Below are 26,002 nucleotides of genomic sequence, written 5' to 3'. Positions count from 1 at the left end.
CTCAAATTTGCACAAATGACTCTAAATAACACAACAACAGAAAGCCTATAGGAGCTTCACTCATCACTGATTGATAGTGCTTGCAACATTGGAAACAGCACTTGCTCGGCCAAGTAGTGCTTGTGCCAGGTGATGTCTTTCTAACATCCGTCCCCCGGTCGGTTTATAAAGGAAGGCAGTTTTAAGGTGATGTCTGATGGATCAGTCCGACGGCAGTGGCCGGTTTTATTCCTCCTCTCTGTCTGTAATTCCTGCTGGTATTAGCTAATCATACAACTGCTCTACCCAGAATTAATGCTCCAATATGATCGCACACATTTATTTTTAATATAATCATAATATTCCCCTAGTTTTAAACAGTATCTTGGGCTCAGTCTTGCAGACCTAAATATAAAAAATTTGCCTCCAAACAAATAGATTCCATACGCATGCCAAAGTAAACCTTCTCTTGCCCAGAACGCCAGCGTTCCAAATGAAGACATACTGTAACAACTGCTGGCCATAACTCATTCAGATGTGACAGGAAATGTAAAAGTGCTGTGTTTGTCTACACACTGTGCTGTTTCACTGGGCAAGTAGTTAATTGTTTTTCAGAATGTCGCCTGTGTTGATCTGAATGTACAATATACAGTATGCTAGAGGGAATACTGTTTATCATTCTATAATTATATACAATCCAACTGACACGGTGCCAGCGTAGCACAACACTGCAAAGGGAAAACAGCCACTTTAAAAACAAAGAGATTAAGTTATCTTCACTATGGAGATAAATAGTGTTTTACTTTTGTTTACGTTTCCCCGTCTTGTTCTCTGGATCACTTATTGCCATATGTAACTGTAATCAGACACTGTGATCCCATTGAGAGTATATGTATTAAATCTAGGACCACATGCTGAAGTGTCTGAAATCTAGTTTCACACAATGACAGAGCCATTCAAGCCAGTAACCACGGCACAGCGTACAATTGCCTGGAGGTTTTGCCCGGGCTAATTCATGCTGTTGCAGTCGCAGTAACTGCATCAACATGATGCCCACCTCTGGGACCGCTCGGCTCACAACATATAGGACGCGAGGTGGCTTGCCAGTTTTAGTAGTAACAGTGATTCTGCTCCCATGTCCCTGAATCAACACATGGTGTTTCATTGTTTCATTGTTTTTTTTTTGTTGCAGTGTCAACATTTGTATGAAACCATTTCCTCTGTGTCTTTCTATTTAGTCAAGTATTTGATTATTAAGCTGTTGGTGGTGCTGTTGCCATATGTATATAGAATTGTACTGTAACTGATTAAAAATACATGCGTTCAGAGTTTGATTAAGTTGAATGCAAATCTTGTCTTGTCCTTGTGTGAAACTGGGCCTATGAGAAATAAAAAGAAACCCTTTTGTTGGTGACTGCACTCCAGCCACGAAATGATAATGTATCAAGTTACACTGTCCATTGTCTTCCACTTGAATGTGAGCGTATTAGCAGGAAGGTATGGAAATGGAAACAGACCTGCATGACGAGCATGTGTAATGACTGCACTCTCAGCGGATCCTACAGTGACCCAGCAGGGCACACGGGGCAATGCTCTTTCTTCATATGTGCCATGCGCTTATGCTAATGGACCATAGATGTAAATGACCTTCAAGAGCAAACTACACCATCTTTGAATTCAAAAAGGACTTCTGGGGATAATTTCAAATGACCTAAATCATTTTATTCACTAAGGGAATTGTGGTTATTATGCCAATATACTTTCAAAAGCTCTAAGAGGCCAATTAAAATGTTTCTATCTACATAATCTTTTGTAATGCAGAAAACACCCCAGACAAAAAGTAACGCTAGCACTTCATTATGGCACAAGTCGGGGGTTTGAAATGGAAATTAGCAAGGTATGGATCAGCTACGGTGACAAAGATGGCTCCAGAGGAGAGACATGGGATGAGAGGGACAGTACAGACCAGAGTGATGTGGGTCCAAGTTGAGGCGTCGTCACAGCTCATGCTGATGCTGACATTACACTGGTGGATCTGAGATGCACTGAGGCCAGTGGATCCACACTCTTCCTCCTCCTCCTGCTCTCTCTTAAGGCTTGCAAGCATTTGGAGCTCCTCGTCATCCTCCTCATGCATCCGCAGACTACCAAGCAGGTGAAACTCGTCCGGGCTAGAAGCAGCTGTCCTCAGTGTCTCATCCTCTCCTTCTTCCTTCAAAACAACAATGCATACATCCAATGGTAATAAATAATCTTTAATAATCTTTGAACACAGTCATCAGGCAGACACTTCAATCTCCTGTGCAGTCAAAACAATAGTTCAAATCCTATAGCAATCATTTATCCTAAACTGCTCAAGACAGAGCTGAACATAAAGCATTTTGAACTTGTTTTAAAGTATCTTTTAAAAGAGGATCTATTGATTTAGGAGAATACTTTGCTAACTTGATTTGTCTGAGGGCAAGAAAGCCTAGTGTTGCCCTGGTGTTGAATCAATGGCAGTCAATAAACCAGGGCTGCAGGGAGGGAAACAAACGCCTTGTCATATTTCTCTGACAACCTTTCAGTCAAAGCTTTCACTGCATGCTGCCTGCTGGAGTTGGCACAAATCAGCAGTCAGGAGCTGCACTGATGAAGGATGCTGGATATGTCTCAGCAGTGAGTTGTGTAAATGCAGAAAGCAACAGCCAAGTGACAGATCTCCCTTCAGGCCTTGTGATTGCTTCAGTAGACGATCCTCTGATCCTGGATGTTTTTAACTGGGGCAAGGACCTACCTCAGTTTGCAACACATTATAGTTTGATCCGTCTCAGCAAGGTAGAACAAACCTGTCCACCAGTCCCTCTTTAGCTGTCCATATCAGCACCGATGACACAATGTCAGCAAAGAGAGGCCAGCAGACAAAACGCGATCATAGCTTTACATAAGCAACAAGAAAAATGAGCACAAAAAATATTTGTATAAATACTTTTAGCAGTTAAAGGAGCCCTTAACATTGTTTGGATTACAAAGACTTAGACCAAAAGCATCCAAACAGAACTGAATCAATGTAATTATTTATAGAAATCATTATCAGTCATTATTAAACTAAACAAATGATAGACCGTTGTCTTCTGTCATTGTCTGCAACAACTTGTTAATGTTGTTTAAGCCATCGATTAAATTGCAGCATCTTTCACTGGATACAGTCTCATGTTTTTTTTAAATGTGCCAGGTCTCGCATCCTCCTCTAGTGCTGATATAAATGTAGTTATTAAAAAGTTAAAAAGCAGTCAGAGTTATTTATGTGATTAGAGCTATCACACCGAGTGTGATCAGTGTGATAAATAATGAGTATGTTGCAAGTGTTGACAAAAAATCAGCAATGTCTTTTGTGTCAGTAAATGTAGCGGCAAACATGGGAATGTGACTGTGAATGCAATTAGGGGTGATGGCCAATCAACAGCTATTCTGTTAATTATGATGTGGAACATCAAAATAATTGCGATTTATAGGCCGGTCTCTGTGTTGAATGACGGTTAGCGTCTGATGAACAGTACCTTGTGATGCAGGAACCCATCCAATTGGACTTCGTGCAGCAGCTTCCTAGAAAGTGACACGCTGTTGTTTACGCTCTGAACCGGGTTTGCTACCACGGATCCACTCGGGCTGCGTGCTCTGGGCGGGAGGTAGCGTTTGGGTCCCATCCCAGCTGCTCCGGCTCTCTTGCTGAGTGGAGGCTGAATTCTAGCTGTAGTTGCACTGAGCTCGTCTGATGTTTGGTCCATGTTGTGGGATTGAACGTGGTCTTCAAGTAAAACATTCAAAGCTGGATCCAGAGCTGTGGGAGTAGCAGGGTTTGACTCCACACATGTTCTTTGATGCCGGAATGTTGTGCAGTTCCCATCCTAAAAATATATAATAAACAACGATTGACTGAAGATGATCAACACTAGTTAAAGACGAACACGGCAAAATAAGGACAGACTGAGAAGCGCCTGCTGCATAACCTCGGATTCAATCGCTGCAGAAAGTTAGACTTTGGACTGATGTGTGCTTAATGAAACATGATAATGAGATGGCAAACATTCACTGAGACTGACTAGGTGGTGGTGGCTTAGCTTTAAATTAACCTCACGTTTAAAAAGGCTAATGACATTCTCTTTTGGTCTGCTAATCTTTCCCACCTTCAGATTCAAAGTTAACACCAATCTGGTTACACGCCGCACATACTGTGCAGCAGAGAAGGCAAACAGACAAGCTGAAAAATGTAAAATATAAAACACAAGTGAATGGCTTCTTTATGGAGGACAGCGGCTAGACTTCTCATACTTATTGCAACCTAGTTATGAAAATGTAGAAAGCACCTACACAACCTTTTTTTTGTTGTTTATTTCTGCAGTAAACCCACTTGTGTTCCTAACATCACCACACGTAAACCGAATGAGAACCCTCAGAAGCCCAAACCAAGTAAGGACCTGGGGATAATGTATAAGACGGATGTTTAGGCACCAGAACATGCTAAACATATGAATGGAAGTTATTAAGTTCAAGATGTAAAGGAAAGTTTCTATGGATGCTTTGATACGTCTCTTTTCCCTGTGAAACTGGGTCACACTTGGAATCCATTGTGACTGTTGTGAATCAAAGCAGACTACAGCTGCAGTCATCCACCAAGGAGAACGCTACAAAGTTTCCACCGCCGCTATTCAAGTCTGCAGGAGGCGAGCGTATCATATTCAAAACACGGGACTGTGGTCGAGCGACATTTTAATATTGCCGCCGAACATCTGAACGGTTACTTTTAAAAAAACTATTACACGTCGTACCCTGCCAGTTACTTCATTTCACACAATTACCTGAATTTATGTTGTGTGAGTGATCCAGAAGAAAAGCAAAAAGTAAATAACTCATGAAGCAGGTGAGGTAAAAACCTCTGGAGGCTTCTGATAACCTTTCACCCAAACACAAAACACTGAGTAGTTCAATTTTAAAATATACAACACTGTAATAAGCTGTCTTTTCTATACATTCCTCTTCAATCCTCACACTGTCACTTGTCAGTATAAATACATACATTATATTTATAATATAAACATAGTTTTCTTGAAGGTTTTCCTATTTCTTCCTTTTGCTTTCTTTTGTGGCATATTCCTCATCTCTGAGCTTTGTTTCGGGGTGAAAGGTTTTCATAAGCCCCTAGAGGTTTTTATCTTACCTGCTCCATATGTTATTTGTTTTCTCTTTTCTTCTATGTTTTATCATTTTCATAAGTACAAGTGAATAAACAACAGCCTACATGTATTATTGAAAGGCCTTATATTGATGTGGGTGAGCATATGGGTTCCCAGTGTATGTGTACTATGCGTTTGCACCAGCCTGTGGCTTGGACTGACCGTAACTTGCATGGGACGTATTACGCAGTATTCTCTACTTCTATATAGTTATTATTGCATTAAAATAAGAGCTTTTGATAAAATATGTCAATTTTTGGTCCTTTGAATCTCTTGAATTCCAGATAGTTGATACAATGAAATGTCCATTGCTTTGTTTTGCTTTAATATTTCTCTATGTTTAAGAACAAACGTTAGCTGAAGAAAATTGCATGAACCTGATGCAACACCTTGAAAGATGATATTGCTCCACGTTGAGAAATGAGCAACATGCCATAAATGAATAAAAATCTAAATCAGGCCGACCTGTGTCAGATGGCAATTACCCCAGTCTGGTAGCGAAGGTGACAGAATAGGCTTCGTTCACACGTGAACCACAGGTGTTGCAAGTGATCCATTTTATAAATACAAGCAAGCGGTCATGACCTTTGTAAACTATTGTAGCATGTTGTCACACAAACAAAATATGAACTGTGAAAGCATATACAGTAGGTGGTTTAATATGCTTGCTCATATTGTATTTAAACAGTGCAAATTGTTAGAGAAAAATGTTTCATCTAATTACAAAAATATTTCTGTATTCTTTCTTTCTTTCTATGTCTTTCTGTTCTGTCAACAGAACCCAACTTCTCTATTATTCCTGAAACATTGTTGCTGATTTTGAAATTATAAATGCACAGTTATCTAAATTTAAACAAAAATCAGATCTTCAAAAAAATCCATTTTGGTGTCTACAGCTGATCAAACCTGGCTTGGTAGCATCACATACTTTAAATCAACTTTTTCAGCCCTTTTTTTTCATCCAATATGAAATTTTACACTGGGTGAGCATATTTGTGGCTGTGTGTAATTTGCACCAAACATAGCCTTCCTCCACCAGCATCATAGTAATCTATCACAGAAGAACAATCCTGTTGGAGTAGAGCGAAACATTGTGAAACATTATCCACTATATGATCTTTTTGATACCTGAGGAAATAGACATTGTGTCTTTTTTAGAAAAACACTGCTTCTTATTAGAAACAAATGTGGCCTTTTTATTTCTTCTCTGGGGTCATTTTCAAAATGACTATGTCACAGTAACGTTGCAGGAGGGAAGCCAGAAAACATAAAAATGCCCGTCTTTCTGCTGCTAGAGTCAGAGTACAGTGCACTGTGCTGGATCAAATTGCTCTCACAGAGTGAAATTAGATGCTTCTTTTATCACACGCTAACCCTAGTTCATATGGAGCGATGGCAGCTGATTTTAATGTGCTAATTTGAAAAAGTGCTCCTTTAATCACCCCCCTCAGACACACTTTCGGTGTTATTGCATTGTGAAATTGTGAATTATTTTGTGTGCATGCGTTTGCTTTTAACCTCAGCTGTTTGCTACAGTTGCTATCAGTTCATTTCCCAGAATGCCGGTGGGCTTTTACCAGAACGCAGCAATGGTCACTGAAGGTGGCAGGAGAAATTAAATGTATGATATTTACTAAAGCAGCAGATTCATAGAAATATTTTGCAAATCTGTGGCAGCAGGGATGTCAGTGGTTATCACACATCCGTATCTAAAGTAGGCTTTCAGTCAGAAATGATGTTCTTAAGGTGGTGTGTGTGGAAGGGTGTAAGGAGGCTGACTATTAATGCTACATGGACATTTCAATGCATATGAAAAGAGACACAGGCACCTCTTACTCATGTTTTCTCTGTGTGTGTCTGTGTGTGGGTGTGCGACTGTGACATGTGATCATTCTCAGCTTTACCAAAAGCACCTATTACCGCTGGATTCTGTGTCTTACTGTAGGAAATCTATACAGTAGTTGATAATAAACTAACAAGAAAACCTATTTTGGGCTTGTATGAAAAGGTTGTGCACTTTAAAGAGAAGGCGAATTTATTTAAAACAGTTTCCAAACCAAGAAAAATGTCAACTCAACGTAGCGCTTGAAGAGACGTAGACCGAAGCAGCAGTTTGCAAAGGTCACTAACAAAAGCAAGCAAACCTGTACACTGCTCTAACCAGGTTTGTTCTGGAGTCGATGGAAACCTCCCTCCTACAATCAGCTTAATTAAACGCAGAACAGCCCAAAACTGCAACTAAATAAAATCTATACTTTTGTGTTAGGGCAACTTAAAGAGACAGTTTAGTCCCATCTGTGCAACCGGCCTCTAACTTGTAAATATTTAGACCTACTCCCTCCAGCAAACAATCAATCACTTTTGCAGTGGTCGAGAATGACTGATGACTGAATGAGTCTCAGGTCATGATTATCACATACTCTATGCGCTGTTCGGTAGAAGCTGAACTTTACTTGTATTTTTCCACTATGACAATTTATATATATATATAAACTGAATATAGTCAAATGAAGTATAAAGAAGGTATTGGATTCATAGCTGGGCACAGTCAACACTATTCCCTGTAATAAAACAAATGTGTTAAAGTAAATAAAAAATGAAACATATATAAAAACAGACCATATTTAACTATGATTTCAATGTGTACTATTCAGTCCAGTTTCGGTAAGATCAGTTCTATACATCGTGACAAACCTTCATTAGGAAAATACAACTTTTCATTTTTCAAATACTAATATAGTATAAGTGGTCAGCAAATATACCAGACTGCCAGTCTCTCATAAAGACCTTGATGCAGTGAGAGGAGAGAGAAACACTTTACTTAAGAATTGACGCTGTTGAGATGAAATACAGTAATAAAATCCAAAACATCTAAAATCAGCTAGAACCCAGTAACGTGGGAAGCAATGTTAGTGACTGTAAGGTGAACTAAATAATAATGTAAAATAATCTAAATGTATTCAGATCATCCTGAATCACACACACACACACACACACACACACACACACACACACACACACACACACACACACACACACACACACACACACACACACACACACACACACGTAACACTGACATGCATGACAGGTGTGGACCGTTTGGGAATTTTGCTCATATATCAGTGAAATTGGAAGTACAAGACCAGCGAATGTCGCAAATTCAAATAGTTTAGCAGTAAAAAACTAATTTAATGTCAGTGGACACTTGTGAGTGTTAAGTGAAGCCATGAGTTGATTTACTGAAAGGATTTGCTGAAATGTTAATGCTTCAGGAAAGACTGTCTCCTGCTTTGCGTATACAGTACAGTGTAAACTGTTAAGTACTGAGCTTAACTTCATGCAAACACACCAGTGTTCATTACGTCTCAGAAAAATAACCAAACTAAATTTCAGGTTCATGTAATATTGAAAGTGTAATCCTTTAAATGAAATATGAAACTGCAAAATACAAACTGTGTGGTGCAATTTGATGCAGAGACTTTCCTAATTATTTACAATTTAATCAGACAAATCAATCTGTGGGTGTGGGTGTTTTGTGATGCAGTGAATCCTAAATCTTATTAAATTTAATTTAGAAAATCACAATCAGTAAACGTTCTAGGTTTATTAAAATTAAGATTTATAATTCAAATCCTTGGATTAAAATAAAAGATTGATTGTAATGTAATGAACACAAAATATACTTCAAAGCATTGTGCAGTTAAATGACATAGTACTTGTGTCTTCCACTGAGGAGAAGACTCACCTCATCACTTTCACTCCCAATAAAATCATCTTCAGGCTTGGCCTCATGTCGCCTCCTGCTTTTGTTCTGAACCTGGTCATCTCCAATCTCCATTTTCTGCTGGTCACCGTGGCCTTGCCCTCGTTTGGGTGAGTGAGGCTGGGAAGAGAAAGTGAACACCTCCTCTTGCAGAGTGAGCTGAGGCTCGAGCCCCTCATTACTCTCCCAGCTGCTCCAGACCTGCAGGTCAGAAGGCAAACCTCGCCGGATCGAGCAGGAGACAGACTGAGCTGGAGTCAGAGCGGCCATGGAATTCTCCTTTGCAGCACTGAAACCATGCTCCTCTAACATAAAGATCAAAACAAAGCAAAAAAAAACCGGGTGAAACCAACACAGTTTTCACCTACACATAAATCCATTTTACTGTAAGTTGACATTAGACTGAAAAGCAATCTAATACCTAAATAGTTCTCTTAGAATAGAACACTGGTAAGACACCCAGATTGAAATATAATCAGTGAGCTATATGTTAATTAATTATAATATAACGATAATATTATTAGTATTATTATTATATACGATAGATGTGAGTGTACATTTATTTCACCATACAGTAGTTCATGAACATGATACCAATATTCTACATTATAATTAATTCTGCTGCCTGCCAAAATTGAAAGTTTCTTGGTTCTGTTAATAAATCAGCTGCACAAAAACTTCCATGAGAATAACAATAAGCACAACATAATCAGTGAGAACGCCATTAAACTGCTAAACTGTCGCTCAGTTTAGCAGACAGCTCCATCCAAACACGCTTAAAAAACCAACTGGTTTCCAAAGCGACATTGTTAAAATATCTGCCACCATATTTACTAAAAGTACATCCAAAACAGGAAAACGCTTTTTTTTTTACATTTTAAACTTAAATGAGAGTTGCAGTTATTCATATTTTCATGAGAAAGGCCTCTGAATTCTTAAACTCCATGCTAGGTCTGAGATCAAAGTAAGAGACACCTCTATCTGAATGAGTGAGCACATTTGAACCTCTCAACAGTATAATCACTTTCTCTAATTGCCCACTGTGTGGCAAACCCTGGGCCCTGGAGATGTCCCTCTGACTTTTATTTAATGTGCCACATTACCATTAATGAACTAACTACTTTCTGTCTGTGGGCAGGAATGCAGCACAGAAGCTTACTGCTGAGGAGAAACATATAAATAAATGAGGCTTTAGAGCACTTGAACTAATTTTTTGAGCACAATGCGGGCGTTTGTTTGTATTCATGTGTGTGGTGAAGCTCTTTGAGTTTGTGGGTTGGAGCAGGGGCTGCGGTGATAAATATCCTACAAATGGCCTTGACATGGCTTATGCAAAATTTAAAAAAGGAACAAAGGGAAAAACCCACCGCATGCAGCAGTAGGACTCATTAAAATTCATGCAATAATGTAATCCAATATATGAATTAGGTTAGAAGTAGGTATTTTCCTAACCATCAAATACCTGCCTGGTAAAATCAGAACATGCAAAACAGACATCAGTATTGTTCAACCTGCATCTCATCATTTTGTTGTGTTTGCAGCTCTCCACGCTCTCTCCAAGCGTTATTCAGGCTGAAAGTGTACATATCTTCCTGGTGCTGCAACCTGCTGTTTTGAACCCTCTTCATTCACAGCAGATGTGAGCCTCACCTGCTGTTAGGTGGTGCTCTGTCTTTTTCAGTAGGGTCATAGGCTGCTCTCTCCTCTCTTGCCTACTGGATGAGGAAGTGCACTTCTCACTGGTTTTACTACTTTTTCCGTGGCCTCCTGGCTCCACATCTGAATAGGCTGCTAACCAAAATTAAATATCAGCATGATGCTTTCAGCATGGCAAACAGTAGATGATAAAAAATACAAACTATACTAATACAGAAAATAAAATGCAGTGCACACAGATTACCTGGTGATGCCAGCCTCTCTTTTCCAGCACTGAGGACCCGCAGCTTCTTTAATCCCTGCTTGTCAAATACTCTGTCTTTGGGAGGTTGGGGCTGCAAACCGCCAGGTGTTCCTACATACAGAACTGTACGTCAATATAATGAAAGCCTTAACACAAAACAGCCAAGCAGCAACGCTATTAAAAATTGCCAGAAGCTTATCTGTGAACTGTTTATGCACTGTGAAAATCCCTATTAATGACGGCATGTCGTTCGTTCAGTGCTGAAAGAGCACATCCTACTACATTATGTTAAGCTGAATTAAATTATTTTAATATTCTATTTTTGCATTGGCTTCTGCTCAAAAGGTGGAGTATTACACACCATAAAAGCTGTTAATAAGTGCAACACATTCAGTAAAAGCTGGACTTCTACTTAGATGGTTTGTTGATTCGTATTCCTGCTTCTACCAGTGCGCAGTACAGTACAGTACCTCCAAGAATGACTGTGAGAGCTGCTAATGCCGGGGAGATCTGTAATGACTCTTGACAGCCACTTAGTACTGTATACGTACACAAGCACCAACCTGCCGTACTCGCCTGTGTGTCTCGTACTGTATGCCTCCCCGTTCTCGCCAGCTGTTTGTCTTCACTTATTGCTTATCTATTAAATACTTAGTTGATGCACAAAGACCCAGTCAGTGACTTTAAGCACAAGGAACAGTTCCCACAACAAACAACCGACCCAGGGCCAAACCCACGGCAGTGGCACACTTTGTTTAGTTTTTATTAAATGAATTGGGATTCAAGGAAACTAAATAATAAAGAATGAAAAAATGTAATTAGGTGATAAATAAGTAAACAAGTGTTGCCCATTTGGGTGAAAGCTGTATGTGGACTACACCATAACATAATGTGCTCTCTTTCAAATTTACCCTCACGCTGAGTGAGTCCTGCTTCTCCATGTGATACATTCTCACTGAGATTGGCAATGGTCTGACTTTCAGTAGAACCCTTTTGCTTCATTCTAATAGATGTAGTTCCCTGCAGGGCACAGGAAAGTAGAACAATGTATACATTCTATTGTATTGTGCATCTGCAATATATAACACAATAATCATTCAGAGGGTTATATAATGTAATGGGATTCACGCAATTACCGTATTTGTGATAAAAAGTGAACTCTCCATTCCATCTGAAGCTGTGCTGCCTGCTTTTCCAGTCTGAAGAGGTGGTCCTGAAGCCCTTGAGCCTGAGGCTGTGTGTGAATTGGCCTGGGGCCTAGCTCGTCGATAACTGCTTGATCTGACAGCGGCAGACTGATCAGGAACTGCAAAGAAAGCCCTATTATTTATTGATTACTATCGATGTCTGTTGCGAAGATAAGGTTGCCCTTTAATCCTTTACCTTAAACCTCATGAAAGTATGGAAGCAAATTTAGTATTGTTAGCCGTATCGATGATCAAGTAACCATGACAGCTTCCAAAGATTACTGTATGTTTCAAACTTACAAAAGTCACATGGTTCACACAGATGAAAGATACATGATGAAACCAGCTCTGTTTGAAGGATCCAGAGAGGCCTTTTTTTCAGTGAGAAGCTCAGTGAGAAGCTGCCTTCACACTAAGCACAAAGTTTTTTCAAAGTCACTTTTTACTATGAATTGAAAACTTTAAAAAACATGCCTGTTTCATGCATTATGTACTGGAGTGTGTTTCTGAGAGGTGTACGTCATATAGAAAACATAACCAATCAGCCGCTGAACTATCTGAAATCCAGTTACCAAACAGCTGAGCTGTACAGAAAGTTCAACAAGTCAACATTATTGATATTTTACACATGATTTTGTAAGCTACCCGGAATTATAGCCCATTGATCATAGCATTCGGTTTACACAGATATAAAATGAATGGCCCAATGCAAATTAGACTCTACTCCTTGGCTGATTGAATTGATGTTATTTCTTTAATCTATCAGTCTGTTCCATATCATCATGTGAAAATAATGGGCTGCCGTGGGAGTCATGATACAATGATGACCTGACCCTGCTGTATCTGTGCCAGGGCTCATTAGGACAACCTCCGCTGATGCTAACACACTTTCTGTGCATTCCTCACTCCGAGCAGAGAGCAGACACTTCCAGCACACGAAACACACAAGATCAACAATATGACACAGACACAGTGGAGATATATGTACTTAATGCGGAGAAAAGAATATCTCACTTCTTTGATGCAGTGAATTCAACACTGAAAGTGACCCAGTTTCAAAAGTGAGTATATTTCACTGTGCATTAAACCTGCAGGATCTCATAATGATAGTATGAGATGTTAGTTAATAGACTAAAATATTTTGAACAGTTATGCTGATGTGTGTAAATACATTGACCTTGTAGCTAACAGTACGTCCTTGGTGAGTAAGATAGTCAGGCTTTGTTTCCTGTTACATGACAAAAAAACACAGTAGCTTTTCACCACTTTTAACAGTTTCTGACATTTGGGTAGTGAAGCAACAATAATCACCCAGCAGCTCTGTCAGTTAAATTGGATGCCTAGTTTAATAGCAATCGTTCCCATCATTAGAATTGTTATGATAGTAATGCAGATGCTAATTATGAAAAGCTATTTTTTGTGCGTGGTTACTGCTCTCCTCTATTGGCACGGCCGGTTGACTCAACATGACTTAGACAGCTGTCAGAACAAATAAATAAGCCTTGATAAAAAAGGCCACAGAGGCGGCGGAACTGGATTACTGGTGCATGTCTTCTTATATGAGAAGATAATTGCAGCTCTCTGAGTACAGGTGAGATGCAAATGACCATAAAAATGAAGACCACGGGAATTTCATATGAAAAAAGCTAATCAAATATCAACACACACTTCTGTAGTAAACACTTTTTCTATGTGCAGCACTCGCTAGTCCCTGCAATAGAAATGAACTGGTCTGAGGGTAATCTGGGTGATTATTGTAATCTAAATATGTAATGATCACTTTCAGCAATCCTATCATCAGTAACGCTCACAAAGGTTTGAAAAAATCTGAACAAAGAAAAAGCATTTGCGGTTCCCCCGTCTGGAGGAAGCGTTGGAGTAAGAGAGTAAATAGCAACCTGAATGCTACAATTCAATGTCTTTCTGGGTTTTAATATGTTTTTCTAACAGGCTCTACTTTACTGTGAAGGATTTCTATGAGATTTTCAAACCTTGCTGGAGGCATTTGCTCTTGTTCAGCCACAGGAGCATTGGTGAGATGACCGCTGGTGTTGGATGTTAGGGCCTGGCTGAATTCCAATTTATCCTAAATCTATTAGCTGGAGTTGAGGTCAGGGGTGTGTGCAGGCCAGTGAGGGTTTTTACGCACTGGACTTGGAAAGTCATTTTTTTTACACCCCTCTCTTTGTGCGAGAGGGATTTGTCAATTCAAATCTGGGAAGCGCCTTCCCAGTTGCTACAAAGCTATTTCAGCAGCAGAGAAGTAAATGCACAGGGGACCAGGGTCATATAATTCATGTCGTGTGCTTAGTTTCTTAATGTGGCATGCTCCATTTGTGCAACCTAAAACCATTACACTTTTTTCAAACACAACAATCAATCTCACCTACCACAATCAGAGTTCACAGGAGCAGTCCTCATATCTGCCATCCGCACATTCTCCATGTTTAACATTTGAGTTACGTGGCTTACATCTGGTGAGAACTGGCAGCTGCGAGGAATCAGGTCCACGAGGCCACTTCCATTGAGAAACATATCTAGATTAAAATGGGAACGATGTCAGCTCGAGTTAGACACAAAAAAAATCTCTTGACATCCCATCACATAACAAAGTTAACACTTTGATCATCTGGCAAATGGAAACTGACAAGCAGTTTTTACTCGCAGGTAGTGTACATGAAGTGTGAGTAGCCAGCACTGAGTGCAGCTGTTAGCACTGCTGAGCTACATCACAGGTAAACAAAAAACACGCAGCGCTCTCTGCCAACAACCACAGCCAAATACCCGCAACACACACACACACACACACACACACACACACACACACACACACACACACACACACACACACACACACACACACACACACTAGACATAACTATATGTCTGCATGTATACAACACCAGCTGATACTCAAGGTGAAGTCAATGCCTTTCTTCAATAGCTAGTATTTAGCTGTTGCATCTCTAGTAATCACACAAGTCTTTAGTACAAGGTTATTTTTGACGTGAATCAGTCACATATGATCAAGTGCATTACCATCAGCTGTGGGCTCTGCTTTCATGGTGAAGATTCTGCGGACTTTACAAGTAGCAAACAAAGTGATGCCATCCAGTGTCAAAAATCCCTTGAACAGCTCAGCAGTGAATGATACAAGGTCGATGCACAAAGTACACCACTGAGACACAAAACAACAAGACTTTGTAGTCAGAAAGACCCATGCATTGCAAGACTAACAATGAAATGTGATCTTGACTGATTTCAAATGGCACGAGTTAAAGTGAAAACAACTCAAAGAATTGCCAAGGTTGAGCTAGGTACTCACAATGTTGCGCTTCAGTCCCACAAAAGGTATCTTTGCATGAAAAAGTGTGGCAGACAGCTCTTTATGCACCGTTGATAAGTGAAGTCGTCTTTTTAGGTGCTCAGAATCAGTTATCCTGCGAATAGCAGACAATAGAACAGATAATAAATTATCACCGCATCAGTGGTGTCACAAAGAAGACCTGACCAGAGAAATCCGCAAGCCTCCTCAGGTTTCGGGGTAAGCGCCTAAAAGGTGTTTCCACTTTTATTTAGTGCTGTAAAATAGGATGTCAAGGTACACTCCAGTGGAAAGAAAACACAATACTTCAGATTTTTAAAACAATAATGTCTCTGACTTTATGGCAAGAAATGTCATCAGCTTCTGATGGCTCACCTACTGTAGTTTGGTTTTGTATATTGTTGCAGTGACTTAATCTCTACTGTAAAGCACCTCTATAAATGTATCCCACAGCCTTTGCCTGCAATGCACTTATGAATGATATCTATTATATTCATAATAATAAATATAAAAAAATATATTTCTCTTTGCATAGCCTTGTACACTGAACATCATTTCACTTTGAGTGAGTAAATGATGAATATCAAAACTCAAAGAAATACATTGTTACTCAACAGCTACACAATCAAAACACAGTCACTGGCGCATCAAAATATTATACTTTACTTATACTGTATAACCTTGTAGAATTTACTTTAGTTGCCAGGAGAAAAATCACTCTTTGTAACGTAGATCTGGTGAATAAGTTTAGCGCTCGCTTTAACTGTAATTGAAGCGTTATCACCTGTATGGTCATGTACAGTTAATAAAAATGTCTTCAAGCATGTTTAAGAAGAGACTAATTAAACCATTAAATGCACAGTAGGTCCAAAAATGCCATCATTGATTAAAACATACATATATATATATGTGTGTGTGTGTGTGTGTGCATACTTCTATACGTGACTACTGTCCAAGGTTAGTTGCCATTTATAAGGTTTTTAAAGTATTTGCATTGCTGTACTTACACAAGCTCAATGGAAAAATCTTTGCACTGTGGAATATTCACCTGAAGGACCAAGAACCTTTGAAGTAGCCCAACTAAGGAAAAAGCAAAAGCCAGTTACTTTTAACAAGTGCTGATAAAACAGCGATTACAAATGGGCTCAATCCTCGTGGAGACTTACGAGACAGTTTTCCATTCTGGGGTATTTGCATCTTGACTGTCTGGCTGCTTCCCTCCAGACAGTAAACAAATCCTTTGACTTCTTTATTATATTCCTAAGGAAATAAATAAGAAAGCTAAGCATGACTCGCATCGGGCACCTGTGTGGCGGCGCTCAACGGCTCCAAATGCTTGTTTTTATGTGAGAAATGTGCACTGTTCCAGCCTGGTGCATAATAGGCTGCGCCGTTTGCAGGAAGGGAAAAGAATTGTGCAGTCGTATACCACAATGAGATGATGACACCGGGTGAGATTTGCTGCCAGGCCTCCATGCGGTTCATTCTGATCATTTACAACTTGGTTGACATACAGCGCGTTTTGTACACAGCTCGTACATCACTGTTTAATCCTTCACTGTTTTATTCAGGGGCTGGTGATCAGTCAGCTGTATTATGTTTACTGGACTGCTTTAGGTGACAGGTTTAGGCCTGTACAGTAGGTGACAGCTATATGGACTGTGAGGACACATAATTGTTTATATGTGGGCTATGTGGGGACAGCCACCTTGTGAATGGCACATGGTCCTCCGCTCAGTTTCCATTTTGCCACTGGGTCTTTTCCTTGGCCACTGAAGATTTCCACCACGGCTCCGCCCTGCGAAGAATATTTATTGTCACCACTCTTTGTTGCACGCCTTTTATGTGAATGAGAAGTGATGCTATGCTATGCTATGCTATGCTATGCTAAAAACACCTTGAAGCTACAGCTAACGCGCTAACAATCACACGGCCTGGCTAACCTATTAACGCTAATTAATCAAGGCTAAAATGAGCTTACCTGATAATTATTCCTGAACATATTACAAGGACTCAGCCGTAACAGACGTGTCTAGAAAAGCTATTGTCATTAAAAAAAACTGCTTCCAGCGCCGAAAAAGCACCGTTAAACTTTCACACGCCAATGTAGGACTCAAGGTGGTGACGCGTCCCGTCGCCATGGCGTCCGGTAACCATGGCGACGGAGCGGCTGGCACGCGCAGACGTGCGAACCGCTCCGCGTGGCGACGTTTGGGACGAGAGCGAGCGCAATCACCACCTGGACCTGGACGTGAAAGAGGAAAGAACGGGACTCGGAGCGGTTCTGATGATGACACGCGAGTAAATATTAGCGAATCACTTCCCATGCTTGTCATCGCGATGATATAAGACGCGACGTTTTATTCCCTGAAGGCAAAACAAATGTGAGCGAGCTGAAACACTATGTGCCTCCATATTGTGTGCTTTAAGCCTCTTCTTCTTCCCACATGTCTTTGTTGTGCCGCAAACACGCTTAGATTGTCCTTGTCCTGACAATGTACCGGGAGGACACTGCGCTTCGGATCAAAATTGTGAAAAATGATTGCACAAAGCACTAGTGTTGGTTCAGACGTTTTACACTGTAGCGACTCATCCTCTTCATTTACAGTAGTGATAGATGGTCAGACTTTGTCGAAAATGTTGACAAGATAAAATAAAATAAGTATTGGGATTATTGAATTGTAGGTTTAAAGCAGGTTTAAAGTGGCCGTCAAACATTTGAAAGAAATGATGTTTCTTCTTCATATTTACCACAGTGCCACCGTTTCTGAAGCGCAGAACGGGATAATAATTTAAATAAATATAAATATGTGTTGCTTAAAAAAAACAGTTAAAAATAGACCTGTATGAAAGTTTCCTAAGTATCTTCTCTTGAAATGCAAAAACTTCATTATTGTGTCATTGTCACTAGCTTTGTTTACCCTGGCAGCAGGGCTATTATGAGATCAAAAACACGTCGTTTTAATTAGCTACTGAGGGAGTCTACATCCGGAAGTACAACTGCACGGCTTACCGTACAAGGTGGACTCGTTTATTTATGGCTATAAAGACATCACAAAACATAAACCTGTTCAGTCACACGCACGACTACGGTGACTTTTATTGTTCTTGAATGCACTGTCCCCATTTCCATTGTCATGCATTTCAGCGTTCAGGCTCACGGCAGCGTTAGTAAAAGGGATCTTCTGACGTTAGAGCAACAACTAAGACTTTCTGTTAAAGCATTTTCAGCATGAATGGTGAGAGCAGCGCGTGATACACAGTGGTTAGGATGTCAAGTCTTCCTATAGCGAGGCTGATTCTTATTGCTTGTGTCACATAACAGGACATATTTGTGTATCAGCGAGCCCATAGCGGTATCCAGAAGCAACAGCTGCCCTGGGCTCCTCGCTATCCAGTGGCCCTAAAGCCTTCGAGGTTACTGTGTGTGACTGTGGCTGCTTCTCCCTTTTCCTCAATGTTAACGTAAAAGGATGCTGCATTTTAGAGTAGCTCTGTGCGAAAATGCCGCCTTTTAGCATTAATTGTTTTACGTACTAATGCAAACACAACGTGGGATATGGATGGATAAGGTTGTTTTCCGCTTCTCAGTACATTTTACTGAAAATGTACAGAGATGGGGATTTATTTTAGGTTTTCTTGCACACTGGATAATGTGCATTTTATATTTTAAGTAATTCTTACTGCATCACTACACATGTACCGTGACAGACTTTCATCTCACTCCTTGCATTATAAAAGCAAGCTTGGGGTTTTGCTCATAACAATGAGCCCGTGTGGGACTGTAGCTCTGTGAAATGATCACACTTACACACTTACCCACTTACGCTTCTACTCTGTTGTACTTGATGATAGTGCTATTTAACTTACTTACCGCACCAGACTCACTGCTTCTTGACCTGCTTGTTAGTATATTATGTATATATGAGTGAAGGTTTTTTTTTTTTAATGGGAAGGTCTGTAACATCCACATATGTCACACAGAAAACTATAATGTTAATAACTTGACATCAGTAACCTTGGAGCTCTGCAGTAATATTAGAAACACAACGGTGTGTGTTTCTAAGTCATGCATAAGCTCATCATGGTCTGCTTTACATTCATAAGCTGAAATGAAAATCACTTAGAAGGATAGTATGCCACATATCAATGTGGCTGTTCACCACTGAGTTGTCTTTATATCACTGTTTCACTGCGACTCCAAATGCAGCATTGTGTAAAATAGACATAGCTTCAATAGAGCATGAACCAGTGAAAGGTTCATAATAGGCTTTTTCTCTACAGGAATGGCTTGACACTGATTGGGAAAGACAACATCATTAAAATAAAGCCTGGCATGCAGTGAACACTGACGAAGCCGGTATGGGGAGATCAGTTAATACATCAGCGCTTGTTAGCATACTTAATTATGACTAATTATTCACTCATTATTTTGAAAAGAATCAATTCATTTGCATCAGTCAAAGTGCATTAATTAGTGTAGATAATGCTAGTTTTGATATGTTGTAGGACATCAACTTGTTGTGATAAGTGAAACCTAGGGGCATTCCCTAAATACTGAGGAAAATACTAAATAATGAGAATCTGATTTCATAGAAATATCTCTTTTTTTTCTAGAACTCATCACAACTCAGACGCGAGCATCTGTTAAAGTAAGAAACATGTTTATCTTTTGTGTAGGTGAAGAGAGGACAGTGTTCAGGATCTACTGTATATGCAATGATGTGATGCAGCTGTGCAGTATATTTATTTCAATGTCAAATACACAAAATATAACGCGGTGGGAGAGGTTTTCAATTTAACGTTACCACTGCAAACACCCGGTTACAAGGTCTAAACAATGAGCTTGTCTCCAGCTTATGAATGGTTCGCTGTCATCTGACGGGCCCACTTAAAAAAGAACCACGCTACGTGGATGCACAGCGCTGAATATCCGCCTTCATATTATCTATTTATGGAGACTTGCCACGTCAAAAGTTCACCAAGATAAGTTAATCAAAGTGAGAAGTCAGCAATCAGGGTCATTAGCGTCATCCACCTTCTCGCTTCCTTATTCTCGCCTCTTGGCAAGTGGGACAAATCTCAATGACCTCTTTTTGTATTCCACAAAGCCATTTTTCTAACCCTGTATAAAAGCTAATTAGGAAAACCACAAAGCCTCCAGTGCTCGGTGTCTGTTCACACACACAAGCTCTAACCCAGTATCTGGAAAAGTCTAGTGTCATAGTTTATTGTATGCTTCCTAATTCCCACCTTAAATAATACTTAGCACCCACTATGCAACATTTAGTGGGAAGAAAGTACAAACTGTGTCAGATTTCATAGTCTGTATAATTTAAGAGGGCACTGGGAGCTCAAGTGAAAGGGCTCAGCCTCTGGCCTAATAAACTGTATCACCTTGAAGGCCAATTTCTCCTTTATATCTGAAGACATATTTGGGTCATTCTGTTCTTTGTTATATTCTTTATGGGATCACATTTGGCCATTCAGCTCGTCCACTGTAATTGCAAGTAGTTCTGTGTGACAATGTCCATTAATTTGCCAATTGTTCACTGCAGAACATCATTTTCTAATTCTTCTGGAAGCGCTGCAGCCCACGCTCCAGATTTGACAGTGACACCGGGGTCGCGCCAACAGCTGCAATTGTGCTAAACAGCATTATGATAATAACATGCAGACTGTTAAATGGCAGCGGGGCGACCAAATGTTTACCGTCTATACTGTACGTGAAGGTGCGTCCCTCCGCGCTGAACGTGGAAATGAAACGGCCAGATGTCTGCTTTGTGTTGCGGCTGAATCACTTGTTAGTGGTTGGGTTTGGGCTTGCTGGCATTGTGCACGCTGACTCGCTGTCACATCACATAATGCTTGACTGGGATGCTCGAACAGAGGAGAATCAGCGCGTCTCCCCCGTCGCTAGCCAGAGGCCGTGGGGGCCTTAAGCTCTGAGAAATGAGCTGGTAAAGGTTGCTAGTTCAATTTTTCCACTGGAGGCATTAAACCGTTGGAGCATGTATCTGTGGATGTAACTTGAGTTAATCTGATCAGGGCATTACTGCAAAAGAAACATGGCCTCTCGGTAAAAATATCCTGAAGAAATAAAATCTGGAGAGGAGCTGTGATCCTTTATGGGCCTCTTTTAAAGCTTCTGACATCTGAAACACATTAAACTGCCGCATCCTGCTGATGCCAAAGGCTTTAAAATATTGTTTTTAAAATGAATCAACAATTTGATTTAAAATGATCTATCGCAATATTGTAATTGCCTTCATAACGTGATCCACACTTGTACAAGCTTTGACTCTTTGCACATCCAACTTTTTCTCGCCCGTCTTGTCTCAGATCCAATCAAGTATCACCACAGAAGACGGAGCTTGGAAAGTGAACCAGAAACAGATAAAGGGCAAGAGACTGTAAAATTAGCTCTGGGGTGTTTGAACCTAAATCAGTAAAGTTTCTGTCGCGAGGGAAAGTGTTGATTAATTTGTCAAAGTGTGCTGCTTCCAAAATTACAAATTTATGCTGCTCTGAAATTATGGGTCACCTCTATGACACTTGATAATTCACATGCATGGCTGGAGACGGACAGGCCGCTTTCAGTATTAAGGGATTTAAAGTGATGGATTTGGATAATCATGCCTGTAATGTTAGAGGTTTGTCACGTTACAGGCTGCAGGGAGGCAGATAAATGGGCGGCACACATGCGGTCATACCTCTAAAAGCTGTCATTGTGTGTGTTTCATCTTTAAACGCAGGCGTGTGCCCTGAGACAAGCCTTTGGAGCAGCGCAGATTGATGAGTGTGTCTGTGAAACGCAGACACTAAGCTGGTGATCTTTGAATCGGCTCGAACCACCAGGCACATGATGAAAATACATTGGCTTTCTGATCCGGGGGAGATAACGGCGGCGCGGCGGGGTTTCAGTTCCCGCCTCCGGCCCGTTGGCGGCGCTGTGGCTTTGTTGTGCGCTGGTGTTTGTAGGTTTGTTAGTCACTGTTGTGATTTGTTAGTTCCTGCTGTTTTCTGGTATTTTCCAAATTGTCGGTTTGTTTCTTCTCCGACTTCGCAGCGACTTTGTTTTCGTCCGGACTTTTGATTAATTGTAATTGAACTGTTCGTCCCTGCGTTTGTGCAGCGCTTCATGTTTTCTACTTTTCCTAAATTTACTTTTTGTATTTTACAGCCTCGCTGTGAATTTTTGTTCTGTACTTTTGTTCGGGAAGATGAAAACATCCAGCATAAGTCGCGCGATTAGTGTGCAGGCACAAGACGCTGGACTTCTACACATGCCAGGCTGTAATGCAATTTAATGCAATGCTTTCAAATATGTTTGCAAGCAACACAGATGAAAACATAAAGTTGAACTGTATGAATGTATGAATGTAGGTTGTAAACATAAAATCCTGATACCAAACCAAATCCTGATATTAAACTGTCTCTGTTTTTTTATTCATTAGTTCATACCCTGTTGACAAAATAAAAGCTTTTTAATATGAAAAATATCTCTGCGGTATGAGATCTGGATTCATTACCTCGTCCTTTCTCATCGCCGAACACGGAGGACGTGTGTAACGTTGCTGTACAGTAAAAGCATTTTAAAAACAAACGCTGCCCTGTGTCATTAGACGTTTGTTCATTTGCACCGGAGCAGGTGGTTTTGCAGCTTTTTCACAGGCATCCTAGAAAGCGCTGATATTTCCTGCCTGTTTTGATATTAGAATATATCATCGCGCTCAGGTATTACTTGATATCTTATTAAAAACAAAATGTGATGAGGTTTTCACCAATGCATGCGTGCAGCTTCCGTCCCAGTAAGAACAGCTCATTAAAGGCAGGCTAATCAAAGCAGGAAGCCCAGACAGGCTGTTACCTTGGACTGAAAACCATGGATCCTGCCTCATATCATTTAGATTTGCAAAAAATTGGATTTAGCTGGAGCATTTTATGGCTCCAGCAATTAAGCTCACTCCATTTGACAGGAGCTGGCAGCACCAAAACTTGTATGCTGGCACAGCCACGAGCTCATTCTCACCAGGTTCTATTAATGTTTTGGCAAGGTGGTTGAATGGCAGGACAGATAAATGGGGAATTTACAGGATTAATTAACTTCCACTCTGATTTCATGTCTGGTTGTTCTGCAGAAATACATCTGATCACTTATCACTGGTCTTTGTATTCAGTCGCCTGCGATGACAACTCCTTGGTTTTAACCATACGTCTCCAGTCAGACACCGCGGCTTCATGGACTGGTCCATCCGTTCATGTGTTTATTCACTGTTTACTTGTTTTTGTTTACCTGTCTGTCAGCCTGTGATGAGCCGCGCGCTAAAACGAATGCTTGCTTTGTGAGACTGTAAACTGTGCAGGGAACAAACTGCGAAGCTGAGCCGCTGAGCAGGCGGTGATTGAAGACAGCAGGTCGGTGGCTGCTCCCTGATATAAATGTATGTTAATGCAGCGTGTTTGATGTTTAAAGAGGCACAGTTGCACTTGGTTAAATATATCAGTCTGTTTAACACAGATAACGGTCCCGTTGCCGTTTTTATGCAGAGCTACTTTTACTACAACTTCACTGATTTCGGGAAATAGACGGGGCCGCGTTGGAAGCGGTGACTTGTAGATGTGGAGCACGCGGCGCCTTTGGTTCACCGGGTTCGTCCTCATCCACCGAAGTCAAACACAAAAGGCGACGGCCTCCAGATTCAGCATCGTGAGCGCGGAGCATTGTTTACCTGCGCTGCGTGGTCTGAAGATGGAAAATGAAGCGCGTTTCATCTCGCCGATGTTACTGATATTTTATTAATTGCGTGAGTCGAGCACGTGGTCCATTTTAAACTACAAGGAGGCTTTTGTGCTTTTTTAATGAGAGCTGCGCTGCCGCTGGACGGTCGGGAGACGCAGCAGATGATGATTCTTCTGGGTTCACGCTGCAAAGAGGTGCGTTTCATTGTCTGGACTGAGTTTGTTTACTAGCGTTGGGTGAGTCCGAGTGACGGAGCGGTTCCAGTGGCCGGACGGACCGGACCGGACCGGACCGGACCGGACCTCCGTCTGCGGTCGTTGGCTTGTGGCTTCATTAAGAGCTCAGCGGTGGTCCAGTTTAACCCTGACAGCTGCACGTTATTGGCTCCAGCCAATAAAGCTGCGCTGTCAGCTCCTCGTCTCCACAGTCACAGTCTTCCTGAGGCCCCGTCACTGCTGCTGCAGGCCACACGCTTCATCCCTGATATTTCTCAGGTTGTTTGGATCTGATTCTCAGTGGAGCTGCTCGCGTGCCTCGTAGATGTGCGCCTTTGACTTCAGAGCCCTGGAGACGGGTTGTGTTCCAGTGTTCCTGCAAACGCTGGAGACAGTTCCAACCATAAAAACGAAAATTAAAAAAATTAAAAAACACATTTCTATTCATTGGCATCGCACGCTATTGTGTTTATGGGTCGAGTCGTTGCCACGGTGCCTAAATTATGCTGAAAAATAAAAATGTTATAATATAAAGACTTTCTTTACACATGTAACATACTGTAAGAGAGCCATTAACCTTGAATTAGATTTTTTTTTCCAGAGCAATTTGTGTTTGTGTGATAAGTAGTGTCAGTGACCTTTCGCTGACTGTGTGTGGTTTTAATTACACTGCTGCTGTTGTCTGAAAGTCACTTACTTAATACACTTATCGTAAAAAGCCACTGGGTGTAGCTGCGTTTTATGTAAAATATGTAGTTTTCACACAGCGTTCACCGTTCATTTGCCCCCTTCTGTGTTGGAGGAGTGGGAGACATTAGTAGTTTGACCAGAATACGAGTAATCCTCAACTCGCAGCTCCTTTATGAGCCCAAATGAGGCCTGAAGATAAGTCGCTGTTGTGATTCAGTGCAAACCCGGAGCCGTCGCACAGAAGGTAATAGCGTTTTAATTTTACAAATAGAACCCTTAGACGTCAGCGGCAATTAGCGGCGGTCCCCTTCCGAGATAAGAGAGCGAGCGTGTTGTAGGTGCACGGAAGAGGCAGCAGCACTTTAAAAGGAGCGAGCATCCTGAGGAAATGCCTCCTGTCCAACGGGCCAAAGTCGCATCAGCGCTCTTTTATCTGCTAGTTCAGTTCAGACGCTGACTTTTTCTTTTTAAAGCGGAACCATAAAACAAACAAACAAAAAAAAAAAAAAACCCACATCTTTAATCAGACAACCGCAAGCAGAGTTGACTCGTTTTAATGAGAATCCAGCGAAATGCTCCACGCGTTTTCATGTGAACCCGTCCACGACCGCGACTGTCTCATGATCCTATGTTAATCAAAACATGACACGTGGCTTGTTCTCATTAGTGTCAGAAACAAAAATAGTTCCGTTTGGCTCGCGCTTTTCTCTAATCCCTGTTGGTCATTTTAATTCAATTTGCTGCTGACTATGAGGCGTTTGCTGAAGCAAGCGGTATCTGGAACACATACCTGCACATAATAATGTCCAGTCCACTGGGGGGAATTTATTCACCTAATATACTTGCATGGCCACAAGCTCAGACTGTCTAATGTAATATAGTTATTCCTAAGTGGTATGAAGCTGAGTGTGAGTAAGGAATAATCCATTACACGTCTCGCGTGTTGAAGGGTATGAATACAAAACACATGTGAGGACATACTAA

At 40.9% G+C, this 26,002-nt stretch overlaps 1 protein-coding gene and 1 long non-coding RNA gene across 10 annotated transcripts in view; one reads left to right on the top strand and one right to left on the bottom strand.

The window, feature by feature from the left end:
- Positions 1-17,616, bottom strand: part of cfap20dc (CFAP20 domain containing) — a 28,089-nt gene extending 10,473 nt beyond the window's left edge. For 5 of the 8 annotated variants that reach the window (XR_008694749.1, XR_008694752.1, XR_008694751.1 and 2 more), the window contains exons 1-14: positions 17,352-17,616; positions 17,079-17,168; positions 16,537-16,630; positions 16,378-16,450; positions 15,371-15,485; positions 15,085-15,223; positions 14,436-14,582; positions 11,995-12,164; positions 11,770-11,878; positions 10,859-10,969; positions 10,609-10,749; positions 8,941-9,263; positions 3,519-3,866; positions 1,946-2,191 (exon numbers count right to left, since the gene is read on the bottom strand). Coding sequence is in view for 4 of the 8 variants with exons in the window: in XM_055509016.1 (XP_055364991.1) it covers positions 1,946-2,191; positions 3,519-3,866; positions 8,941-9,263; positions 10,609-10,749; positions 10,859-10,969; positions 11,770-11,878; positions 11,995-12,164; positions 14,436-14,582; positions 15,085-15,223; positions 15,371-15,485; positions 16,378-16,450; positions 16,537-16,630; positions 17,079-17,168; positions 17,352-17,372 (2,127 nt within the window). In the remaining 4 variants the exon portion in view is untranslated. Of the gene's footprint in view, positions 1-1,945; positions 2,192-2,267; positions 2,897-3,518; positions 3,867-8,940; positions 9,264-10,608; positions 10,750-10,858; positions 10,970-11,769; positions 11,879-11,994; positions 12,165-14,435; positions 14,583-15,084; positions 15,224-15,370; positions 15,486-16,377; positions 16,451-16,536; positions 16,631-17,078; positions 17,169-17,351 lie in introns of those variants that run through there. The other 3 variants (XM_029150260.3, XM_055509017.1, XM_029150263.3) reach the window with 3 other exon arrangements.
- Positions 17,539-22,965, top strand: LOC114855260 (uncharacterized). 2 transcript variants are annotated; one of them, XR_003785901.3, is made up of 4 exons: positions 17,539-17,671; positions 19,655-19,730; positions 19,988-20,022; positions 22,126-22,965. It is a non-coding gene; the product is annotated as an uncharacterized LOC114855260 (long non-coding RNA). The 2 variants fall into 2 exon arrangements; XR_003785900.3 differs by having other exon boundaries at positions 17,626-17,754.
- The last annotated feature ends 3,037 nt before the right edge of the window (positions 22,966-26,002 follow it).

This window comes from Betta splendens, chromosome 5, assembly GCF_900634795.4.
Source record: "Betta splendens chromosome 5, fBetSpl5.4, whole genome shotgun sequence".
In the NCBI taxonomy this organism is placed as follows: Eukaryota; Metazoa; Chordata; class Actinopteri; order Anabantiformes; family Osphronemidae; genus Betta; species Betta splendens.
Note: the sequence above shows the minus strand (reverse complement) of the source record. Positions and strands in the feature narration are given on the sequence as shown.